This window comes from Xiphophorus couchianus, chromosome 12, assembly GCF_001444195.1.
Source record: "Xiphophorus couchianus chromosome 12, X_couchianus-1.0, whole genome shotgun sequence".
NCBI lineage: Eukaryota > Metazoa > Chordata > Actinopteri > Cyprinodontiformes > Poeciliidae > Xiphophorus > Xiphophorus couchianus.
This window is the reverse complement of record NC_040239.1, coordinates 7,561,921-7,587,583: the sequence shown is the minus strand read 5'-3', so window position 1 is coordinate 7,587,583 and position 25,663 is coordinate 7,561,921. Positions and strand designations below refer to the sequence as shown.

The window sequence follows — 25,663 nt, the reverse complement described above, 5'->3', positions numbered from 1 at the left end:
AACACGTAAACACTTTACGACAAAAATGTTTAATACAACATAGAAAACTATTTAGATTAGAAAATGATTCTTCTACAAGGTTGACATGACAACACATTTAAGAACAGCTCACAAACACAGATGCATATTAACAAAAACCTACAAAGTCTAAATCTCCAAAAGCTCTTAGGAATCTGAAGGGAAAATTTCCATTTCATAGAAAAAAAAAACAAAAAAACAAACAGGCAAAGGAGGAGCATTTTTGTAAATGTTGGAGATCAAAAGATATCAAAGGTTTGTCATGAGACGGGGTATTTTCTGGGGTGAGCGTAGCTGTTTTCAGAGATTAGAAAGCAAAAAGCTGCACCCTTTGGTCCGTTTGAAAAGTCCAAGTTGGAACGAGCCTGACCCAATGCTGGTGCAGACCTACAGCGCCTTAGCCCAACGTCCACCTTTAAGTCTACAACAGATCTCTGATCCGTTCTAGATCTGAACCGGTTCATGTTTGGTTAGAAGGAATTAACCCCAATCTGCTAAAACGCAACACTTCCTTAAAACAGCAACACATCCGGTCTTTCAATCATTAGGTGTCACATCATCAGTTCACGGTAGCTGGAAGTCTTGAGTTTTTAGTATCGTCCTCTACGGCTGGACGTGGAGACGGCGCTGTGGACTGCGTCTACGAAGAGGCCCGCTTCTCTTCGTACGGAGACTCGTAGACCTCCATCGGTGGGCAGGTGCACACAAGGTTCTGATCGCCGTAGATGTCGTCAATCCTGGAAATGGTTGGCCAGAATTTGGTCTCGGGTCTTATGAAGGGCTGTTGAGAAGAAAAAAAAAAAGAAAAGCATAAAAATCAGACTACATGAACGGCTCCAAGTTTAATCTACATTTTCAATTATTCAGCGGAAATGCTGAGGGAAATGGGGAGAGAAACAAAAAGAATCGAAAACAGACCCCCAATAAATTTTTAATTACAAATTTAAATTTGTTTTATAAATATAATCTGTTTTGAATAATTATAAATTAAATTCACTTCTTGACAATGGAGACAGAAATAGCCTTTGTTGTCCCACAGAGGAGAAATTCAGGATAACATTCTTTGCTATGCTCATCTTTCTGATTAGCTGCTAGTTAAATTTATCAAATCGATTTGCTCCTTGAGCTAGAAATAGAAAAGTTTCTAAATAGAAAAAAACCGAAGTAACGATTTGCAGAGATCTAATAGTATTTGATGAGAATAATATAAAAATATTACATATTTTCTTAACTGTGGAGGAAAATTGTATCTGGTAATGTATCATCATTTTTGACCAAATTTTCCATTGCCAACTAAAAATCAAAAGGTATGAGGAAGAATTTATGCCAAATTAAACATAATAATTACTGAATGGTAAATAAAACTAAGAGAGGGGGAGAAGAAAATTTCCCTCCCCCAACTGTTTCCAAAGGGGTTCCCACGGCTTGGAAAAGTGTTGATCTGTAGCTGCTTTGTAATGACGTTGTAATGACGCGGATGACGTTTAGGCGTGTAAAAGTCAGTCCCAAATTTCTTCTTGGGTTGCAGGTTCATCAGTTTATTAAACTCCAATAAGACAATTCGTGAATAAAACCCAAAAACTCTAAAGTGCACGGCAACAGGATTTAAACGAACTCGGCTACAGCGGTCAAAAACTTGCATGTCCTTCCGGGTTCAACACCTGCCTGCCTGCAACCTGTCGCCTCTTGGCTCAAATAGTTTAGCCTACAGCCCCATCTAGTGACCAAACACGGGAAATACACATAAGAAGTCAATGGTTCAAAATCCTAGGACAGCCACTATCAAAAGTAAACGGTTCAATTTACTACTGCACCATTTGTACTGATAAAACCACGGTGGCTTGAAGCACATCTGCATTGTAGAACTAAAACTGTTTCCACATAATAATAAAAAAAACAAAAATAATTTTGAATCGCTTTCTATATACATGTCTTAAATGTGACGCAGTTCAGAAGTTCAATACTTTTAATTTCAAATATTTTCAAGAAAAAGAAAGGAAATTTCTGTTTGGAAAGTTTTTGATTTTTTTAAACTCAGAAATTTTAGTTTTTTTCTAGAACATTTCTGAGATCTCAAAATTTATGAATGTTTTCTAGCAACATTTATACATTTAAAAAACTGAAGAGTTTTTTGGCAGAAATGTACTCCTTTATTTTTCTATCTACAATAGCCCTAAAACGCTGTCATATATTATAGCTCTACATAAGATAAGAATAAAATCTTAAGGGTAACATAAAAAACTAGCTTTATTAATTAAAAATTAAAATAAAAGCTTATTTTGAAACTGAAAATGCTGTCATGTTTTTTAATTATGGAGTCTTATTAAAATCAAAACTCTTGACATTTCCTATGTTTCACCACTAGATGGAGACAAAGTGAGTTACATTTTGTTGAAATTGGTTTCAAATACTTAAAGAAAAAATATTAAGCGGATGAGTTCATGTTGTTTTAGGTTAGATTAACAGAGACCAAGATTGAAGGATAGGTTTTCATTTTAATCCCCAGGTTGATGACAACACTCACCAGTGGGAAGGCGGCGTACTCCCTGGAGTACGGTCGGTCCCAGTTTGATGAGGAGATGCATGCCAGAGAGTGAGGAGCCATCTGCACAGACAACAGCAAAAAATTAAAAATAAAATTAAAAAAAATAAAAACAGCAAGAAAAGGAATGAAGTCTGAACTAAACACAGCGTTGGTTCATTTCTCCCACAGTAAAATTCAAGAACTTTTCAAGCATTTTTAAAGTTTTCAAACTTTTCCAGCAGCACCACACTTTAAAGATAAAAGTTTTAATTTACTACAACATGATATAACTTATTACCCTATTTAATAATGTCTTCTGATAGTATTCCACATTCTACAGCAGGGAGAAGATAGACTAAAATAAAATAATTTTATGTTTTGCAAAGTCTTAAACAGATCAATAAGTCTTTGAGGCATTAGAAATAATAGATATTCGTTACAAGCAATCTAAACAAATCATGTTAAGGTAAATGACCTTCCCGTTAAAATTAAACACTTAAAATATACAAAGAAAATTATTTTTAAAAAATGTCTAAAAAATTCCAAGTTTTCTGGGATTTACCAAATAGAAATAATTTTGTTAATTCTCTAAATTAGAGAAGTTTAGTCTGATTTAACTTTACTGAGGAAAAAAAATACATATTTTCACCAGGTGTATGAAAATATCTGGTTTTAACTGTAAGTAATGTTTTTCAAATTTAGGCTATTAATCAAGCATCGAATTGAACTTTGCTACAAAACTGTGCAGTTTTAATGTCAAGCACTTTCAAGGACTTTACCCAGAAATCAAGCACTCTCCAAACCTTGAAAAGACCTCATTGGATTTCAAGCATTTTCAAGGATTTTTAAGCAGCCGTACGAACCCTGTTAACATGTTTAGTCTTTGCATTTCTCCCACTGTAATGCATCTTTTCTTCCACAATTAAATCAAACTGGCTCACCTTGAGTGGGTTGATACGAGAGTCCATCCTTCCCTCTTCGATGTCTGCGATCTCCTGTCGGATGGCGAGCAGCGCGTCACAGAACCGGTCCATCTCAGCCTTGTCCTCCGACTCAGTGGGTTCGATCATGAGCGTCCCAGCGACCGGCCATGACATGGTCGGTGCATGAAAACCTGCACAAAAACAGCAACTTATCCTTCTGCACATGCGCTATAGCTTTTGTAACAGATGGGAAAACGATGTCCAGTTGATCTTACCGTAGTCCTGCAGCCTCTTGGCCAAATCGACAGCCTCGATATTTGCGGTCTTCTTGAACGGCCTCACATCCAGAATAAACTCGTGAGCGACAAAACCTGCCCAGAACAAAACAAAAACGGCTGTACCATTAAGACCTCATGTGTCCCAAGGTCATTTATGTTTTTTGTGGACATGCTTTACCTTTCCTGCCTCTAAAGAGGATTTTATAGTGACCTTCCACCCTCTTAGCCATGTAGTTGGCATTGAGGATGGCAACTTCTGTAGCATGAGTCAAACCCTTTGACCCCATCATCTGAGCAGGACAAACACAACAGGCAAAGAGTTTAACTTTTCCACCTTAAACAAATAAAAAAAAAATATTTTATCATTTCAGACAGACTCAAATCTGACACAATTAAATCTAAAATAAGGTTGAAAACAACTAATTGAATCATAGACTCCCTCTACTGGATGATTTAAGTACTACAAATAAAACAACAGACTGGCATGAAAACTATGGATAAAACAGAAAAGCTCACATTACCAGTTTGGCAGCATTTCAGATATCTAAAACAAAATACTTAACAGTTATCTACATCAACTGACGTGAAACTCTTCTCAGCCATATTGTGTGCCCCTAATGCAACACTGTCAAATTGTAGCTTGATATTTAAATTAAAAGTATCTAATGTCCACCTTAATTTTGACATTTTTAATTTTTTTTCTATATTGAAGTTAAAAACTCAAACTCCAGCTCTTGATGACGGTTATCCTGTATCCGTTAGATGTCTCTGCTTCATTTAAGCTGACAAAGCAAATAATAAAGTTATTAGCAGAACTTTGTTGAACTTGACTCAGTCATTTGATTCAGGCGTTTTGGATCATCTAAAAGTTACAGGATACCGGCCCTTGAGGACTAAAGTTCTGGACTCCAGTTTCCTGAATGTTTAGGCCAATCGGTGCCGACCTTGATGTAAGCCCATGAGATTGGAAGAATGGCGCTGGAGCCCCACGGCGCGGCGCTGATGGTCCCCAGAGAGCTGCTGCTGTTGACCGACTGCATGGCGACCACCGGGTGGCTGGGGAGGAAGGGGGCGAGGTGTGCCTTCCTGACGGGGAAACCATTTAAAATAAGACATTAAATCACAGTAAAACAGACATTGTTTAACCTGCATCTAAAATTTTTACACGAAGGGCCAAAATCTCAAAGTTTCACATTCAGGGGCCAACATTTCCTATTCCCTCCACCCCCAATTAAAAACCCTCAAATATTATTGTGAATTTTCTCTTTTACCTGTAAATAAAACATGGTATGTTTTACATCTACCTTAACATTTACAGTCACTTAACATTTTGGGCTTCCATTATTTAAGTCTATAAAATGTTTTTAATCTATCCCCAGTAATAAAAAATAAGAATTTTCTTCTATGAACTTTGCTGTTTTTAGCCAAATGTTTTGAGTAAAAATTCGCTACATGTTTTTATGAGATAAAAATAAATACCATAATAAAAATCATCACACGTTGATGCTAGACGTATTTTTTTTAGCTGCAGATGCATCCTTTGCTACAAATGATCAAGCGTACACTAAATAAATGACAGCAATAAAATGTTCATTTTCTCACTTAAAAAGAAGGAATTAAATTATTTGTTTTGCATTTTCTTATGCATTTCTAACATTGTATAAAATAAACTTCAGTAGCTCAATGAAAAATTGGCAGAATGTGTCAATTTTGTAATCTGATTAACCGTCAAAATAGTACATTAATCGATTACTAAAATAATTGCTAGTTGCAGTCCTGATGTGAAGAATAAAGCAGAGAAATCCTCGGCTTACTGACGTAAGGTGTTTAAACACCAATGAAAGGTTCTGATGGGACTCACACTCCGATGGGCCCCATGCCCGGTCCTCCGCCGCCATGAGGGATGCAGAAGGTTTTATGCAGGTTCAGGTGAGAAACGTCAGAGCCGTAATCTCCGGGGCGACACAAACCCACCTGAAGCCCAAAGTTAGGACAAACTAAGACAAAAACTCTCATCCTAACCATTAGGCCATGTTGTAGCTTTATAATATGTAATAATATGATAATATGTTCTCTGGTTCTCTGGTGGTTCCCATTTTAAAGAGCGACATAAAAATGTCCCAGGGTAAGACAAATACATAAATTATACAAAGCAGACTAAAGTTTCATATTTAAATGAGTAAATATTCCAAATTATTATGCAAATTGGATTTAAGTGTCATAAAGATAAAAGTTTTCGTTGTGCTATTAAATTTATAGATGATATTGTGTGTCAGGGCTCTTTGAATCACTCTAATTTCAGAGAGCTGAGTTGATTAGTTTGTCTGGTGAGCTCAATTAAAGGAAATCTACTTAAGAAGGATGTTCCACATTATTAAGCAGGCCACAGGTTTCAAGCAATATGGGAAAGAGAAAGAATCTTTCTGCTGACGAAAATCATCAGATAGTGTAGTGCTGTATGACAAGATATGAAAACATTAGATATTTAATACAAACTGAAGCGTTATCGTACTGTGAAGAGATTTGTGGCTGATTCAGAACAAAGATGGTTTGTACAGATAAAGGCAAAATGAGGAAGGTTTCTATTAGACAAATTCATCGTATTAAGAGAGCAGCTGTTAAAATGCCCTTACAAAGCAGCAAACAGTTATTTGAAGCTGCTGGAGCCTCTGGAACCTCGAGGTGGAGGATCCTCCAGAGGCTTCATGACTTGAAAATTATACTGACCATCATTTGCATTGACCATTTAAGAAAATCTCACTTGCATAATAATTTGGAACACAGTGTACTTTAAATGCAGTTTTAAAGTGCAAAAAAGCATCTTATCAAGTTTTTCTTTTGTCTAGCTTCTAGTACACTTGAATTAAGAGAAAACTAAATTACAAGTAACTTTTTAGCAAGATTTAGGAGCTTGTTTTAGGTCAATAATTCAATAAGTATTGATTAAAAATAACTATTTCGATTGGCAGGTTATATCATTAATAAGGCATTTTCTCCTGTTAAACGTGAAATGACAATAGAAGTAGTAATTTTTCATCAATATTAAGGAATTATTGACCTAAAACAGGCTCCTGTATCTCACTAAAAACGACACTTCTCAATTAGTTTTCTCTTAATTCAGATGTACTACAATATTTGCACTGGAAAGTAGATCAAAATAATTGGTAAGATTTTGTGTTTATGCAGTACAGCAGCAAATAAATTATTTTTTTAGCATATAAACTGATGATGGGTCCAAACAAGAAGTAAGTTTGAAACAAAAAAATGTATTAAAATGTAACTGGATTTGATTCAGCTCCATGCTCCCATCAATAACTTCTCAATTTCGTCAGAGCCCTGAACAGCGATCCTGCAGGAACAGCACCTGCAAATCCCCAAACTCATCATTTAAGTGGAGAACCTTTCCCCAAAATATCTAAAATATTAGATTAATAGCGATAGCTCACTTTTATCAACCTTAATCCTAAAAGCACGCAGTTCCCTGCAGCCATAAGAATCTAAGTTTTGTCTCCACAACAGAAAATCAGTCTACTCACCTGAGCGTTCATGTTGGCGCCGTCCAGATACACCTGTCCGCCATTTTCATGGATGAGATCACAAACGTCTCTGATATTTTCCTCAAACACTCCAAATGTGGACGGATATGTGATCATCATGGCCGCCAGGCTGGCCTTGTGTTTGTCCACCTGGGAGAGAATAAACCAACCAAAGACAAATAAATATAATTACATTAAAATCTGTACAAATCACACTTACTCTCTGATCATCAAACCAGCCAATATATCAATCTGTAGAGTCTTTTCACTCAACGTTTCACCAATAAGGTATTCAATTTATTCAAGCTTCGCTTCATTACAATGAAAACTTGTTTTTAGACCAACACAAAGTAAGCAAGAAAAATAATCTAAGCCATATCGCCTATTTGTAATCTGACCAACATTAAAAAGTTCAAGGTTTTTGTTTGCAAGAAAGTCATTGCATATTGCTGTAAACTCTTTCCAAAGCTCTTTCTATCCATCTGTTGTCAACACTCACCAGGGCCTTGAGGTGCGCCAGGTCGATGTTGCCGTCTTTATCGACCTCGACCACCTGAACCTTCATGCCCGCCATCTGAGCGCTCGCTGGGTTGGTGCCATGAGCGGACTTTGGAATGAGGCAGACCTGAAGAGCAAAACACCAAGAACATTCATTAGGAACATAATCCAACTTTCAGTTGGTCAATTTACTTATTAATGCTCCCCCAACCCCCCCTTTTTTTACAACAACGTATTAGGGCTATTTTAGTTAGAAATTTACTCCTACCTTTTTTGTTTTCTGCCAAAAAAACTCAAAAATTCAAATTAATCTCAGAAAAAAAACTTGGAAATATACGAGTTTCATGTTTCAAAAATTTACTAAAAAAAATTCACAAGTTTTGAGATTCATCTCAGAAATTTTCTACAAAAAATCTTGGACATTTGTGTGTTTCAAATGTTGGACATTTTCTGATTAGACTTAGAAATTTCCAAGTTGTTTTTTTTATATTTCTACATTTCACAACTGACTGACTAACTGACGTTGGAAAGTTTTTTCTAGTTTTTCTAGAAAATTTCAGAGATTAATCTCAAAATTTCTGCCTTTTTCAATTTTTGAAGTCCAGAAATGTACATGTTTTTTCAAAAGAATTTCTGATATTATAAAAATTTCGGAGTTTTATGGCAGAAATTTTCAACTTTTGGAGCTTAGGAATTTCAACGTTTTTCCTAGACATTTTTTGGTGGAAATTTACTCCTTTTTTTTCTACCCATCATGGCCCTAATATGCCGTCATAGTCCAGTTTTGTGGGAACCATCTGTTGTATTTTTTATCAGTTGAAAGGCTTTAAATATGGGCTGCAGAACAAAATCTAAAACTTCACATTTTAATTTTTACAAAAAAAAAAAAAAAAAAAAAAACACAATTGGCTTTTCGTCCTGCAGTTCTCCTGAGGTGAAACTCTGCAGCTAGTTTTCCGCTGCACAGCTGTCAGCCTTGGTACTAATAAGTAACCTGCTTGTTGGCGGCTAATTGATTTCATCCCTTATTAGGACGACACTTCTGGCGTTTTGCAACTTGGTCACAAAGACCGGCGGGGCGCTTAGACCTGCGGGTTGGCCAAAGTTAACAGACGGCCGGCTGGTGGAGTCTTAGAACATCCAAATATGGAGTCTTGAAGGTGGATGGCCTGTGGTTGGATCACATCGCTGTCAGCCCCTTTGTTTGCACTGTTGTCAGATTGGACCTTGACTGTTAGCAGGGATCATTTCGCTATCTAAGATGTACTTATGAGGAAGGAATTGAAAACAATCCCGCAGTCAGCCGTTATTTAATCTGAGGTCGTTTTATCAGCGTCCTGTGCCGATTACAACCAATCAGCATGTTGGGATTCTGAAGGCGGTCAGTCATACCTAAAACATGTTTATTTGTGATGTCAAAATGACCTGCTGCAGAGGTCAACAGTAAATCTGACATTCAGGATCTTGTAAAAAATGTCCTTTAATAGCCCTTAGTCAGCAGAGGTCAGTGAATCAGCACAATCAGAGGAACAAAAAATGATATTTGCACATCGGATATTCACAATCATAAAACCTGCTTTAATTTTCAATCGTGCAACAGTTGATTAGTTATTTCTGCTTTACTTTAACCAATGTTAGTCTCTTTATTTGCATTATTTTGGGGAGTAAAATACAATGATGAAGTTTTGATAAGACAACCACTTCACATTCATCTTTGTGCATTCAATCCGTCACCAAGCTGCAGCCAGGAATCATTATCTGTGCAGAGATGTCTATCCTGGCTCTGCTGAACTACTATATGCAGTTGTTATGAAGAGTTTTCTGAATGTTTGAAAGTTAGAAAAGCCTGAAAAGATCCTTAATATATAATCTGAGACTTAATTGAAAGGCTTAATAAGTATTTAATCCCATTATTCTCCAGATAATCCCACTGAGTTTTGTCTGGTTTGATGAGATTTTCTTTCCACGATCACACTTACACTCCTGGAGTCTTCTCCCTTTGAGTTCAGGTAAGCCTTTATGGCGGCCAGGCCGGCGTACTCCCCCTGAGCGCCGCTGGAAAACAAGGCAAACACACGACGGTCATGCATCTCACATTATACTTTATTCTGTCAAAGTCCAAAGAGCAGCCTGTAGTAGCAAAAGAGCAAGAGGACAGATCAGATGAACAGCTAGCTCCATGATAAACCCTCTTAGCCAACACTGCTGATAACAGGTGACTGTGCACTTTATCAAGAGAAACATGAAAATGTATGAAGCATGTATTTCCTCCTGTTTGAATGAAGAATAGTGGCTGAAACCAGCTATAAGTAAGATTACTTTAGACTAAAAATCAGCAATAAAACATTAAAATCAGTCTACCACATCTGTAAACTGGGCAGTAAGAGCTCTGCCTGCAATGTAAATTATTCAAGACGCGACTCAAAATATCCCAAGAACATCCAAATCAATTATTTAAACTACATAATCTGATCAGACCAAATGCATTTGCCCCAAATGACTATGGAGTCAGGATAAATACCAACACAAAGTTAACAAAAAATGTAAGAAAGTTTGTGTTTGGTTGATTACTTCTTTGTGGCAACAACAATATTTCAGAAATAGATTTTATCCTGTCAGAAAAGCCTGTTTGTTTCAATTTAAATGATGCCACATTTGTGCAGAAAATGGTTTTTGTCAACAAAACAAAAGATTTGAGGATGTGGTGTTAAATAACCGGCCTCTGCCACAGGTCTGGTAAATAGTCTGTGGTAACACTTTATTTGAAGAGGTGTGCATAAGACTGACATGACAACTGTCATAAACATGAAGGAGCTTTTGTGAATATTTACAATTGCTTTCATGTAAATAGTGACAATTTTAATGCAAGGTTGCACTAAACATTGCATTAAAAGGTCCTAACTCTGAAGAGCTTACAATAAAGCTCTGATAATTTCTTAGATTCCTTCCAAATTAAAACATAGCTTTTGTCTAAATAACCCACGTTTACAAGCGACAAAAAGCTGAACAGGCGTCACCTGTTCGGCTGGAAGGAGATCTTATCGTAACCCGTCAGCTCACAGAGATCCTTCTCCAGCTGCCGGAAAAGTTTCTGGTAGCCCTCAGCCTGGTCCAGAGGCACGAAGGGGTGGATGTTGGCAAACTCCCTCCAGGTGATTGGCTGAGGGAGGAAAACACAGTAAGACAAAAAAAAAAACAAACACAACCCAAATCAACTAAAACTAGGGAATGAAATCAGGAAACGGACTTCATTGTCTAATTAACTAGAGAGTCCAGTTGTAACACTAGATGCCCATTAGCACCTCTGGTAGAAATGTGTAAAAAGCCTGAAAAAAGGTGACCTATTAAGCTTCCATGAACAGGTTAGGGTAGATGAATGGCCTACACAAAACATTACAGTTTTTGCACAAAATCATTCGTAGATAGTTAGCTTTTAGCTGCTCAGTTCTGCTTATTTTGAGCTCCTTTCAGATTGAGCTGTTTTAGGGCGTCTTGTCACTTTAAATCCAAATAAGTTGCTGCTGGCCACGCCCCCAACTTAACGTTTACAATCACACCTGAAAATGGCTGGAAACAGATGAACAGTTATACAACCGCACATCTGGAGATAACGATGCAAAGAAGGATTCTTTATGAAACCAATAAAACAATGGACAACCCTGACTATCCTCCACATGTCTTGGGAAAATGGATTCACTACAACAAATCTTTCCTGCCAACAAACATCACCATCTACAATAACTCTGAAGAATTAATGATTTACAATATTTAATTTCTCTTTGGGATCAATGAAGTATTTTGAATTGAATTGAAAAGCAGAAGTAGAGCCTCCTGCAAAACCAACAAGGATGCAGCAAGTGATTTCTGGATGATAAGTGAACAATAAAACACTTGTCTTTTCCAGCAGCCATTGTGCAGCACATTCAGCAGTGCTGGAGTACTGGAGCTCTGTTTGGGTTGCTAGGTAACTAGCTAGGTTTTCGAAATGGCTCATTTTCCAGACACCAAAAAACAGATTGACAAAAACAGCAAGTTGGTTATTTCTAAAAGTTTGTGATGTTTTTAGAGGTAGTCGAAACCCAAATGGAAGTTTAAAAACATGCAATAGTTTAAAAGAAACTGACCTCTATGTCACCTTGTTTTTTATCGCAATGAAAACAGAAAATAATTAAAAATTGGCAAATAATTTGGACATTAAAGATAAATAAATTATTAAAATGCTTAAATTGCATTTATTGTTACAAATTTACTAATATAAGGTTTTTTTCCCCTCCCAGAATTAATATACTCAAATTAAAAGCTGTATTTTTCTACATTTTCCATGTAAAATTATGCCACTGGGATAAAGCAAACTCACCATGAGTTCAGACGAACTGTTGAGCTTCATAGTGCAGGAGCCCTAAAGACAAAAAACCTTTAATCCACCATTAGAAAATATATTTATGTATTTATATCCAAGCATCAATAAGTTTTAAGACTTACAAGTGGTATCATGCTGTGCACCAAGGAAATGTCTTTGTTTTCCAGCCTCTTCATGTATCGAACTATGTTTGTCTCAGAGTGATAACTGAATAAATAACACAAAAAAAACAACACAAATATATATATGTATATATATATATATAGGTTACAAACAGTCAAAATTCAGCTGCATTAAACCGGACAGTCTTCATGGAGATGGATGACGAAGCGCTTTTCCTCGTATCTCAGTGACTATGTAGAAAAATAAACGGACTTGGACTTTATGGCTCCAATAAAGATTATATGGTTGAGTTTTAGAAACCAGGGGAGACATGCAGGAACAGCGTTTGATCAGCCATTTCGTTACAACAACAGAGTAGCAGAAATCCCCAACTAAGAGCACCGTACTAAATCTACCTCACAGGGATTTAGCTTCGGCTCACTTCTTCCTTTGAAAACATAAACTCCAGAAATGTTTCCATAACATTGCAAGTAAAACTTTTATTTAAATTGCTTTAACATCAGAGGTGATTGAAGAAAAGATGAAAATGTTGGAAAAGTAAAAGAACCAAAGAACCAGTATTCACATTTTGCAAAGGTACTTGCATGCCTTAAACTTTTCATTTTGTCATTTTATAACCACAAACTTCAGTTTATGTTATTAGTATTTTATGCAGCACATAGCTGGATTTATATAAAGATAATATTATAGATGAACTCAGGTTATTTCAGGAAAATCATAAATCATCAAAAATCATAACTATACATGAACGCCACTTTTTTATTTATTTTTTTTGGTGAAAAACTTAAAAACCACACTACAAAAACACAAAATCTTATCAAATATTTTTGGTCTGGTTTGTAGTGCAAATATCTTAGTACACTTGAAATACAAAAAAATTACTTACAAGTAACGTTTTAGCAAGAAATAGGAGTTTGTTTTAAGTCAATAATTAATTCACATTGATGAAACAGTAACCGTTTCATCCAAAGGAAGTTATTTTACAGTGCCTTGTGTACGACATCTCAGTCACTGTTATACTAGATCAGTCACTGTTTCATCCAAAGAGACACCCAGCTGTTGTCAGAGAGGTGAGGCGAGATTTTTTCCACTTATGACACGACATTTTCCCCATGTTATAAGTGAACTAATCGGCCAGTGGAACTGGTACCTATTCCATAAATATTAAAGAATTATTGACTTAAAACAAACTCCTACTTCTTGCTGAAAAGTTACTTGTGAGTTATCTTAGTCTTTTTTGAAGTGTACCAAGATAGTTTCAGTAGATTCTAGACAAAAATATTTAACATTGTGTTTTTTCACTGTATGTATCATCCTCCTTCCACTTGTGTGTTGTTCTGTCACATAAAATTCCAACAAAAAACATTAAAGTTTGTGTTTGCAAAAGGACATAATGTGAAAAGGTTCAGGGGGTGTGAATATTTCTGGAAGCAAAAAGCAAATTTATGTCCAACCTGTTGAAGACTTGGTGAGTGAGGAACTTGCTTGTCCTTTTAAAAGGACTTCCCATGATTCCCTTCACTCTCTCGCCCATCTTTTCAGCAATCAATTCCTGCAAATTATATATATATATAAAAAAAATTTAAAAATCACATGATGTGTTCAACTTTAACTGCATTTTGTAAAAGATTGGATTACAAACACATATCACTATAGAATGAAGGAAAAATAAATAAAACTATAAGTTTAACGTACAGCTGAAGATTCACAACCAAAGACCCAGAGCAAGTCATCCAAGTCCCTTTCAGTCACCGTTTCATCCAAAGAGACACCCAGCTGTCAGAGAGGCGAGAAATTAAATCAAAATACAAATAAAACACAAACTTTACACACTTTAAAGTAGGAACATTATTTTACACTGTCTCGTAAAAATTCTAAAGCTGTAAAATTATAGTACGGACTATAATTCTATAGTCTAACTCTCTTTGCACATCTCATAAAAACTCACCACCACTTTATGAAGACGAGATGTTTGCTGTTTTTATGGTTTACCACCATCTATCCTTGCAAGCCAACATGTTTGGTTTTCATGTATTTGCATATTCAGATGAGCAACATTTATAAATGTATAGGTTCTTTGTTGCTGCCTTCATTTAACATTTGCTATTTTTACTGATTAAAGGAGGCAAATTATCCACTTTTTTGTACATTCCAGTAGTATTATTACGGCCCACCCTCAGACTAAACTGCCTTTTACAATCATGATAATCTCATGTCAACTTTAATTCCTCCATTCGTTGCAACATCAAATCCTAGGAGCAAGTTGAAACCTTTCTGACTTCTAACGTTTTTGGTATTCAGCTTCGTTCCCCCTCGGTGACTAAACAACAATTTTTCCTGCCAAACATCATCACCTCTGTGCTTTCAGACAAAAAATAAAACCACAACAAAAAAAAAAAAAACATGCGGGCACTCACCACTCCTTCGGAGTAGACGCGCAGATTTATCTGCCTCTGCATGGCTCTCTCCAGGATGTCTTTGGCAGCCACGCTACAGTTTACCTTCAGGGTATCAAAAAACATGTCGCTGTGCAGCCGATGGCCCGCTCTCTTCAGACCTGAAGCAAAGCAAAGAGAAGGAAAGCTTAGTTTAAAGCTCATATAGATGCACCCTACTCAGTAGAACTTAAAGGGGAAAAATCTATCAAAATGGCTGCGTTTTGATTGAGTTCCAACATGTAAAAAAACAAATACCGCCATAAGTTGTAATTCTAAATTGGAAAATCAGAACCTTACTTGGGCCAGACAATAAATGAAGAACAATATTTATATATTTATCAATAATACATTCGATAGAATATTCAATATATAGAATATTCACTGAACTCCGATTAATAACCGCACAGCATTCTGGGAGATGTAGAGGAAAGACTTTAGCTGCTCAACCTCTCACAGCTAGCTAAGCAAAGCTGATGGAATCAACTGACTCACTCACTTTTTGGTTACCTAGCAACTCACTCACTCTGTTACCTAGCAACAAACTGCTGGGTGACTTGCCACTGTGCCTCATAACTGCTCAAAAGTCGACAACGGCACGGAGTGAAAATTGTGGATAAAACAGGAAAGACCACATTACCAGTTTGGTAGTATTTCAGATATTTCAAAACAAAAAACTAAACAATTTGACCGCTACAAAATGCTTCTGTCATGATACATTTTTCAGCCATATTGTCCAGCTGTAAACCAACCCCAAGTTCAGATTCAATATGGCTGAACTTTAAAAGAAAGTTGTGGGAATTAACTTTTTGATAATTTGTACCTTTTATATATGCAGCACACATTGTACAGGACATTTGTGACCATTTTCTTTCTATGTTACATAGAATGGAGGAAAAAATGGTGTCTTTTGTTAGAGGTTAGTAGAAATAATCAAGACCGGTTCTTCCAAGACCAAGGCCAAGGCCGCTCCCTCCAGTGCCAAGAGAAATGCTGAATGTTTAAAACCTCAGATCAATATTATAAAACATCAAAGGTAAAACTGAATTTATGCTTTTGATGAAATGAGCCTTATTTTTTTGTTTTTATCAGATGCTGGTTCAGTGAGTTTTGCACGTAGCGCGGTGATTCTGATACTGATGGAAAGAGCAAAGTTTGCGCCTTAATTTTAAAAAGTTGCTTGTGTGGCTGAGACAGCGTTGCAATAATGTTGCTGTTTTTTACCAGGCAGGTTTTGCATTCATTTAGCTTTTTATTTTTAGCTGCCAAGTGTTAAAACTGGGTGTTGTGTATATCTTTAACTTACTTTTCCTTGTATCCGCTGTAGATGTAGTAAAACTAGATGTCGTCTCACTCACTTCACATGTGGTTAATCCTGGCAGTGGACAAAATTTACAGGTTGTCCGGTGTTTGTTTTTTTTTCTTTCACTTTCTTAAGATTCTTTATGTGTTTAAAAAGCAATTTTAATAATTTTCTGTGGTCAGGTTGCAGGTGTTTGCTCAGAATGTGAAAAATACATGCATAAACACTTTTTTGTGTCTGAAAAATGCCCGGTTTCAAAAACCTTTTGAATGTAATATCACAAATCATTATTCACTGTCCCCCACCTAGCAACTGTAACAAAACCCATTACCTAGCAACCCAAGCTGAGCTCCAGGACATTTGGTCAGCTGGTTTTACCGTTGTGTGGGCTGTACAATGGCTGTGTTTTGTTGTTGATTTTCCATTCAGAAACCACTTGCTGCATTCTTGTTGGTTGTGCGGGAGGCTCTACTTCTGCTTTTCAAAGATGTAGAGTTGTATAGGGCCATTTGTGCGAGTGTAAACATTAAGTTTGGGGGCATAGCCAGCAGCAGCTTATTTGGATTTAAAGTGACGAGAGGCCCTAAGACATCCCATTATGAAACGAGTTCAGAACAGGCAGAACTGAGCAGATTAGATCTTATTATCCAAGAATGATTTTGTCCAAAAAATGTGATGAACATGTCTTGTATAGATGGATGGACCTATCCTAACTTGTTCAAGAAAGCACATAGGTCATCTTTAAATCAAAGCACCAAATGCCATCTGGCATTGTAAACATTCACATGCATGACTTTCAAGGGAAAGCAAAGGCCATCTTCTACAGAGACTCCACTGAGTTAAAAAATTAACAACTTAACTCTGCTATTGAGTGAATGAGCACAAGCAGCCAAAGGATGCATTACACAAGGACATTGACCTTCGTTTTATCAGAAGCAACGCAAGACAAAACAAGAAAAAAAAAACATCAATAGCTATCAGTAAGAACAGATGTCGATGAGGGTGAACCAGGAAAAATCATTTTTCAGGCGCTTGAAGTTCAAAACCAGTAGAATTTACAAATCCTTGTGTTCAATACATAGTACCAGCAGTGTTTCTCCATGTTTCAGACTTTCACATGGTTGTTCAGTACCACATGTTAATTAGATAAAAAGCTACAGAAGAGCAAATAATCAATTTTTCTTTGTTTAATATGCCAGTCAGATATATACGATTGGTGGCAAATCTCAAATTATTCCCACTTTGAATTCTGACTATTAATTTCTTCCATCCATATAAAGTTGTTTATTTTAACTTCTGAGTAAAAGTGGATCACAGAATTAGATCACATCTTTTAGTCAATCAAGCAGTGCCAAAGGATAAAAATATTTCCTTTATCCAATGACAGTTAAAATGGCCACCAACTTTCCCATAACCCTGGACAAACAGGTAATGACGGATAGATTGATTGATTGAGGGAAAATTGAGACAGTCCAACTCCAATGGCAAGACGGTTTTAAAATCTTTGAAAGCATGGCAATATTTGGAAAATTCAGTATTTCCTAAAACTATAGTTATTTTAAGTTTGAGAATCATTAGTTTGGACAGATTGTGAGTTAGCTTAGGATTTAAACTCCTGTATTTTTGAAGAAATAAAATTGATCGAAAAGCCCAAACAGGTGAGAAGTGATCACATAGCCTGAATTTGAGATGTTTCATTGTGAACAACTTGTTGATTCCAATGTGGCAAAAAGTTAAACCAGGACATCAACAATCATAAGAATGCAAATAAAATGTAATATGAGCCAAAAATACTGCCTCAAAGTCTGTTTTTAAAACAAAGGTCTGGCTTTTTTTAATCACATAAACTCCAGTTTCATTATGAAATAAACAGATCTCACTGACTAAACAGATTATACTTTTATCCTTTATTACAAAACTGCATTATCACTTCATAGCTGCATCGACTGAATCTTTGAAAAGAATTTAATACCAACATATCATCGACATAATGGTTTAGCCTCCAACAAAAACTCAATAGGAACTTAGAAAATCTTTATGCTGAAACACAGAAACTTGGATTCACAGCAAAATGGTCACAAACTCACTAAAATAAACAAAAAAATTAATGTTTTCTAATAGTATCTAATCAATTTTCACAGAATAACTAAACCAACTAAACCACTGCAGTGAGAAATTACCTTCAGCAAGGATCAGAGCAGCATTGTGTGTCCTCTCAGCAATGTGTTTAAGTCCTTGAGAGCCATGATAGAGGGCATACATGGCTGCCATGTTTGCAAGCAGAGCCTTCAAGAAATAAAGAGATTATTTGCAAGCAAAATACAAAAATGTTAACATTTGGGTTAAAAAACTTTAAGCAAAAGTGAGCATGGTCATACTTGAGCAGTGCAAATGTTGCTAGTCGCCTTGTCTCTGCGGATGTGTTGCTCTCTGGTCTGCAATGCAAGACGATACACTTCCTTCCCTGCTGCATCCCTGAAATTAATATATATATATATATTTTTTTAATGCTAAAATAAAACCAGACATTTTTTAAATGCTGATTTAAAAATGAAAGTTGATTCTCACCTGGTGACTCCAACCATTCTGCCAGGCATCATCCGGACCAGGTTGTCTTTAACGGCAAAGAAGGCGGCGTGTGGGCCGCCGTAGCAGAGTGGGACCCCAAACCTCTGGGAGCTACCCAATGCAATGTCCACTCCGAACTCTCCAGGGGGGCGGAGAACGCAGAGGGCAAGCAGGTCAGTGGCACAGCAAGCCATGGCCTGAGGAAAAAATAAAAAATAAACACCACATGGGTTCACACAGAGCCATTGTTGAGCAAAATAAAACAACTCTTGGCTGTAGGAGATGAACCAAGAGGGTTCCAGTGGAATTTTTTTTCAATCTGGAAGTCAAAACTTTCACAGATTTAATTTGAGAAATTCCCCACTGCTTCTTTGGTCCATTTCAAACAAAACCTCACTATGAATTTAAATGATAAATGGCTTCAAAAGGATTTTTACACTATAGTCGCACTCAAAACATATATACATTCAGAACAGTAGGTAACCAGGTGTTGAGTGCCTTGCCCAAGGGAACATCCACTTGTAAAAGGTGAGAAAGTTGGGATAAGCAATTTTCAGATTATAAGACAACGTTTCTTCCCAGTGTGCCACAAGCATCCCATCAAATTATGGATGAACAGACAGAAATCTTAGTAAAATAGAATACAGAATATGGTCTGGAAACACAATTTATACTATATTCTCTTTCCAAACTAATCAAGATATTAAAGATATTTCAGTTGAACTCCAAACTGCATATCGGTGACCCAAACACAGCTAGTAGTCACAACATAAATACTCTTAAAGTATACATGTGTGTCATCGGCATAAAAATTCACTTTTCTTTTTAAAACCAGCCAATTTAGACACGTTTACACTGACAAGAAACAAACCAATGGTTTCTCTTTGCAATCGTTCACCAGACTCCTTTCACATGATAAACTTGTGGTGTTTTATGTGGTTAAAGCACTCTTACCCCTCCCTTGTGAGCTCTGTCTACGAGGGCAGTGAAGTCCTCCACTCTGCCGTCAGTGTCTGGATACTGGAAGAGCACACCACTTACATCCTTCCCACTAAAGTCCATCTCATGAGGCAGCTTCAGAACAGTTTTCACTCCAATATAGCTGCAAACAGAGAAAGCTTGAGGTAGATTATTGGTGTCCAAACTTTTTGCACAAAGGGCCAAAATCCCCAAGTTGAAAGCATTCAATGGCCAACGTTTTCTCCCCCCTCAAATAAAAACCAATAAATATTATTATGAATTCTCCCTCTTTTACTTGCACAACAGTAAATAAAACATGTAGTGTTTGGGTTCAACTCTATAAAATGTTTTTAGATCATTTCCAGTAACAAAAATAAGAATTTTCTTCTACAAACTTTGCTGTTTTTAGCCAAATGTAATGGATGGGTGTACATTTTCAGTAAAAAACTAGCTAGATGTTTTTATGAGATAAAATTAAAAGCAAAAAAAGTAACTAAAGAAAAATTCTGTGTTGTACTTTACATTTTCAGTTTGAGAAGATATAAACCTGCCATTATATTAAAAAAAAACACAAATAATTTTGGAAGGCCACTTTTGTGCCATTCTTGAATTGCAGTCCAACAAAATTCATCCAAGGGCCACAAATGGCCCCCGGGCCTAATTTTGAACACCCTTGAGGAAGATTTAATGTTTAAGACTCCTGATGAGCTACATCAGTCACGTTTAGTTTTATTTGTGTACCACATTTAAGCAACAAAGCAGTTCAAAGAACTTTATAACATAAAAATCATCATCAATTGTGATTGTATAATTAAAGTTTCTTTTCTATTTGCTTGTACTTAGCTGTTTTTAAACAAGTAAATAAAGGTTTATAGGACATACTTGGCTCTGGTCTGCACCACTGCAATGGTCTGAGGATGGCAGCGTGGGTCAATGTAGAACGTTCTTCTTTTGTTCTGTCTGTGGGAAACAAAACCAACCAGCTGAAGCATCCATAACCAAAGCTACATCTTTATTTATTAATATTCTACGCAACTCATAAAACTTTGTATTCTGAGTATAATACTCCTACAGGCTAGAGTTTGTCTACCTGTTGCAGAGCTGCATGGCCTCTGCAGCTGCCGTCCCCTCATCCAGCAGGGAAGCATTGGCGACAGGCATGCCTGTGATGTCACAAATCATCGTCTGATAATTGAGAAGGGACTCCAGGCGACCCTGAGAGACCTCCGGCTGGTAAGGCGTGTACTGAGTCACCCTGAGGACAAAGACTGGCTGTGAATCAAGTGAACGAGTTTGGACACAAGGACAATAGGCCAAAGTTGCTGATAATCAAGGGAGCGGGACGGCCAGAGGAATGCATTGTGTGTCTCCTCATGGCCAGGGAGTTTGGATAAAACATGGCTGCCTAGGATTTGGCCGAATGAGAATCTTGTCAAGCAGAAAGCTGCACAGAAGTACATCACCTACTTTTACCTGAGGCAAATCACAAGACCTCAGATTGAAGGCACGTTATGCACAACAATTAAACTTCAGGCAATAACCCAAACTCAAACTAATTAATTATTTGTGATCACAAGACAACCTCCTCACAGGACCTTCCTTAAAGTTTCTCTGGTCGTCTGAGGACACTCACCAGCCAGCATTCTCCAGAAGATTACGCTGGATGGGTGGCGGCACCGAGCAGTTGTAGTAACCCATACCGATGTAGGACCTCCAAACTTTGTTCTTTGACGCAATCTTCTGCAAAGCCTCCAGAACCTCATTTTCACCTAAAAAAAATAAATAAAACAAAAATTGTTGTTGCACATCTTCTGCCAAATATCACACACATGTTACACAGCACAGCAAATGGGGGCATAGTTTTCTATAAAGAAATATACATCTGTTCATTTTATACAGGAGCACTGAATTTACAATACTACATTTTATTACTCATTACCCTAAAAACCAGAGTTGGGTAGTAACAAGTTACATTTACAAGTATTTTTGCTACGCTGTACTTTTTACTTTTACTTATAATTTTATTATGAAGTATTCTACTCTTACTTAGTTACTACCCAACTCTGAAAACAGCACACCAAGATTATACAATTTCGGTATAATCTAAAATGTGACCAAAAGGTTTTGGCCAACATGTGGAATAACACGCTTTAATCAGAGGAATCCATAGCTGAATATTTTTGGCCTCCAAACCAATGCAAAACGTAAAAGGAAAGGCCTAGTTAAAGCACAGACCTAAAATCAATATAAAATCCATGAAATGAGTCAACTGTTTGTTCAAGAACCCATCTCTACAGACATACTCTGTACTATTCACATTTATTATTAAGCATGAGAAAACCATTTTTCCTTTTGATTCCAAATTTAACTCACTGTTAAAATGAACCTCAAGCATTATTTGTTTAAAAGTAGCAACAAATTGCAGTAAAACTTTAAGTCCATATCACCTAATCTGACTGAGGGATCCTGAAAAATCTCTTGCTTCTAAAATAACCGGGAACCATCTGCTGGTGTTCAATTTATCCACATCTATCTATCTACCTGCAGAAATCAATCATCCACTAGCAGATGACACCTGTGGCGTCTTTCCCAGTGTTTTCCTTTTTTCTGAGACGTCGTCGGGAAGTTTCTGCGAGTGAACGACCTGCCTCGGATTCCTCTGGCCTTCCCAGCTGCCTAGCAACTGCAAGGAAATGGACAATACCACCCGGCTGCACCAAAAGCCCCGACTACTCCTGCTTTTCAGAAAAGAAACGCAAGAAACTACTCCTCTGTGGTGGACAACTGGATATTTACAGCTTTTATTTAAGAAAAAAAAAGGAAGTTCACATTAAACTCTGCAGATTTACATCCAAATTAGAATGAGACATTTGTATTTTTTTTAATAAGTGGATGCTCATTTTGTCAAACTGCTTTCCCATGCTTCCAGAGTTTTGCAGGGCATAATAAAAAGCCTGATTCAGGAGCGTCCAGGAGGGCTATTGTTGCACAGAGAATCCGTAGCTGGATTTGCAAAGCAAAGCTCTTCAAAGCTGAACAAGCAGAAAAACCAGGACAGCCTCCAGTTTTCTCCTTCAGCTTGGTTTGCTGCGTTATGAAACCTGACAGAGTCAGGATTGGCCAGAGCAGGCTGACCGGGTCACTAAAACAAAAATAAAAAAATCCAAATAAAATGCTGTTTTAGCAATGTCTTTAAACGTACTCAAATATAACAGAGATTACTTGGAGGTGGCCGTTACTGAAGTTTGAGATTTAATAATTTGTGACCAATTAATTCACACCTAGTAAATCTTTAATTGAAAATGTTTTTCTGCATTTTTCCAACCCAAACTATAGCTCTGTCTTTGTGTACAGACACAAATGAGTCAGATTAATTTATAAAAATAAATAAATCAATAAAAATTGCATAAAAGAAAAACAATTTTTCCTGAAACAGTAACATTTTTTATTATATTGTTCCTAAAACTGAAAGTACTTTTAAACAACATGCCAGAGAAAATGTTCTAGGCTGTAAACGTCACCCCTCCCCCACCTGTTTCTGGTCAGCTGGCTAAAAGAACACTGCTACACTTTATCTCTGCTTACAAGGAAGATAAATTAAGACTTATAGAAATATTTCCATCCAAAAACCAGACTGTCTGTGAAAAAGAGAACAGCAATAAAGAATAATATTCAGCGCAATAAGCAATTAAAAACTAGAACTACATTAAATAGTGATGGTGCTTCTTTTTTTTTTTTGCTTAATCGCTACACATCAAAATGATAAATATGACAAAAAACATTCTCAATAACTATAATCATTTTTCATGGTTTTTAAGCAGAATCATAATAAAAAACTCCCACAGCATGATGCTGCCACCAGCATATTTGACAGCTCTTGGCTTCTCTAATAAGAGTTACAACATTTAACTTCCTTTGGGATCAATATATGAATTGGAAAATTAACTCAGTGTTTTTTCTGCTTCATGTGCCTGCGCACGTTAATTTAAGTATTTTATTTGTCATGGATAGTTTTTAACCTTATTTTCCAAATCTATGTATTATTTTATGACATTAAAGTTGTTTTGATCAGAACTCAATGGCAGACGATTTAGCTACATTTGTGTATAAAAACAAGCTTTCATTAATTTCCTCATCATTTTAAAAAGATAATGGACGAAATGTTGGGCTTCTCATAATGTTTCACTTCCTTACAAAACAAACTTTTGGAAATAAGCTGCATCCTGAAACACGGAGCAGAAGAGGAGAGAAAACATCGAGGTCAGTCTGTGAAGCAGATCACACTGAAGTCACCTTATTAGGAACCCCCTCGGCTGTGATGTAATGTGAACGCTGCAACCAGATTAAACTGGACTTGGGACCGGAGCTCAGGGCTAAACTTTACACTCCAGTTGCCATCCTATGAGCATCGGCTTCCCATCAGGAGATTGGTGCTGCTCGCCGAGTTTCGCAAAAACAACTCCTAATATGTTCAAAGGAAGACTTAACACACAATAGAGGTGCAACCTACATTTCAGCCACTCACTTGGCTTCATTGGATGAGGGGAGACTGAGCCGTGCACAGTAACTACTGCTGACTGAGACAAAGAAAACTACCATTTTCTGTCTGTAAGAAACTCGAAAATGTTGAAAGATTCAAAATCCAAAAGGGGAAACGTGGTGAAATAAACCAAAACTTACAGATTGGATCATCCATCTTCAAACTGCGCTGAACACGGATGGAGGATGGAACTGTGTTTTCGATCAACTGGGCGACTGACTGCGAACAAAAGCATTTCAATAAATTAAAGGCGCGCAATAAATAAAGAGTGTAACTTAATGCGATTAATATAAAAGCCCAATAAATATGATCGAATTGATCATCTTACCTCGAGTCCCAAAGCATCCAGCATTTCTCTCTTCTCCCTCTCACCTGGACCGATGTGCCTCTCTGCAAAGTCATCGTGCCGGGGTAAAATCCGCTCGATCTGCCTGGAGGAGGCGGCTGCATACGTCCTCAGACACCGGGCTCCTGCTGCCGCTGCCGCTGCTGCCGTTGTTAGGGACGCTGAGCTGCGCTGGAGCGGGATCCTGCTCTGAAGTTTCCAAACCACGCGGCTCCTGTCGCTCAGATGCCTGCACGGTGCGCTCGGATTCACCGACTTGGCCACAAAGACCCTCCAGGACTTGGCGCAGCTCTGCATCTCCGACTCAATGTGCCGAAAAAAAACCCCCCAGTGAAGCTCTATTATTCTCCTCCTTTCCTCTCAGAAGAGGTTCCCTCCACTGTGCGGGGAGAAACGGCACACTTTATACTATTGCACAGTTGCACAAGAGCGGACCAATCAGCGCGGAGTTGCTGCGTGACGCAGTGACGAGCCCCAGCAAAACAGCTGCTAAACTTTCTCACGTGCCAACCCCCAATGACCAAAAGAAGAAGAAAGAGGAAATGTGTCGTTATTTACAAGATATTTTGGGAAAAATTTCTAATTCTAAAGATATAAGTTATTTAATTAATTATCTTAAGAAAACAAAATTGATAGAAAAGATTTAAGTGTTGTTATTTTATTATTATTATTATTTTTATTTTTTATTTTTTTATTTTATTGTTTTGTTTTGTTTTGAGGGGGGTGTATATAGTTAGCGTCCCGATCCACACTCCATTCCAGTAGATGGCGGTAATGCACATCTAAAAGTTGTTTGCCAACCGCCATAAAAAAGGAAAAGAAGAAGAAGAATGTGTCGTTAAAGTGACCTTTGAACCTGATTTTGGTCTAAAGTTCTCCTGGACTTTAGTGCGATCAGTGATGCTAATAAATGTGCGCAAAAGGAATTTTATAGCGTCAACTGACAGATTTTCATCACCTCATAATCAAGGGGCAGGAAATTAGGGCAATTCCTAATTGCCCCTGTCAATAAAAAATGGATAATAGTGTTGTTTTAAATTGTTTTCGGCAATAAAAGTTAAATGTTACTACTTCCAGACCATGTATCGTGTCTGTATGAAATGGTTTGTTCCTGCTTTAGCGAACTTGACGGTCACCGTGTTTAGCAGTAAGACAAAAACGACAGTGGTTATAATTATGCTGCCAATAAAAAATATTAAAGACGAGTTTTTAAAAAAGAAAAGTAAATAAAACAGAAAGGTGTCAGTTTCT

At 37.1% G+C, this 25,663-nt stretch overlaps 1 protein-coding gene across 2 annotated transcripts; it reads right to left on the bottom strand.

Moving 5' to 3' along the window:
- Nucleotides 1-10: 10 nt before the first annotated feature.
- Nucleotides 11-24,804, bottom strand: gldc (glycine dehydrogenase (decarboxylating)). 2 transcript variants are annotated; one of them, XM_028033389.1, is made up of 26 exons: nt 24,395-24,804; nt 24,207-24,285; nt 21,160-21,295; nt 20,617-20,781; nt 20,409-20,486; nt 19,521-19,668; nt 18,567-18,763; nt 18,377-18,473; nt 18,179-18,284; nt 16,002-16,070; nt 14,678-14,817; nt 13,956-14,036; nt 13,715-13,812; nt 12,260-12,344; nt 12,135-12,176; nt 10,795-10,937; nt 9,757-9,832; nt 7,779-7,904; nt 7,280-7,429; nt 5,605-5,717; nt 4,688-4,829; nt 3,922-4,033; nt 3,741-3,836; nt 3,484-3,656; nt 2,543-2,623; nt 11-799 (listed from the first exon to the last, which is right to left on the bottom strand). In XM_028033389.1, the coding sequence occupies exons 1-26, from the start codon at nt 24,707-24,709 to the stop codon at nt 659-661; spliced, it is 3,189 nt and encodes a 1,062-aa protein (XP_027889190.1). In that variant the 5' UTR covers nt 24,710-24,804; the 3' UTR covers nt 11-658. The 2 variants fall into 2 exon arrangements, with proteins under 2 accessions (XP_027889190.1, XP_027889191.1); XM_028033390.1 differs by lacking the exon at nt 16,002-16,070 and having other exon boundaries at nt 24,395-24,803.
- Between the last annotated feature and the right edge of the window lie 859 nt (nt 24,805-25,663).

Bases quoted from the DNA above. Each gene is read 5' to 3' on its own strand.
- gldc (XM_028033389.1), bottom strand. From the start codon at position 24,709: ATGCAGAGCTGCGCCAAGTCCTGGAGGGTCTTTGTGGCCAAGTCGGTG. The intron at 19,669-20,408 runs GTATGTCCTATA...CTCTGTTTGCAG, and splicing joins GTGGTGCAGACCAGAGCCAA to CTATATTGGAGTGAAAACTG. The intron at 3,837-3,921 runs GTAAAGCATGTC...TGTTCTGGGCAG, and splicing joins CCTCTTTAGAGGCAGGAAAG to GTTTTGTCGCTCACGAGTTT.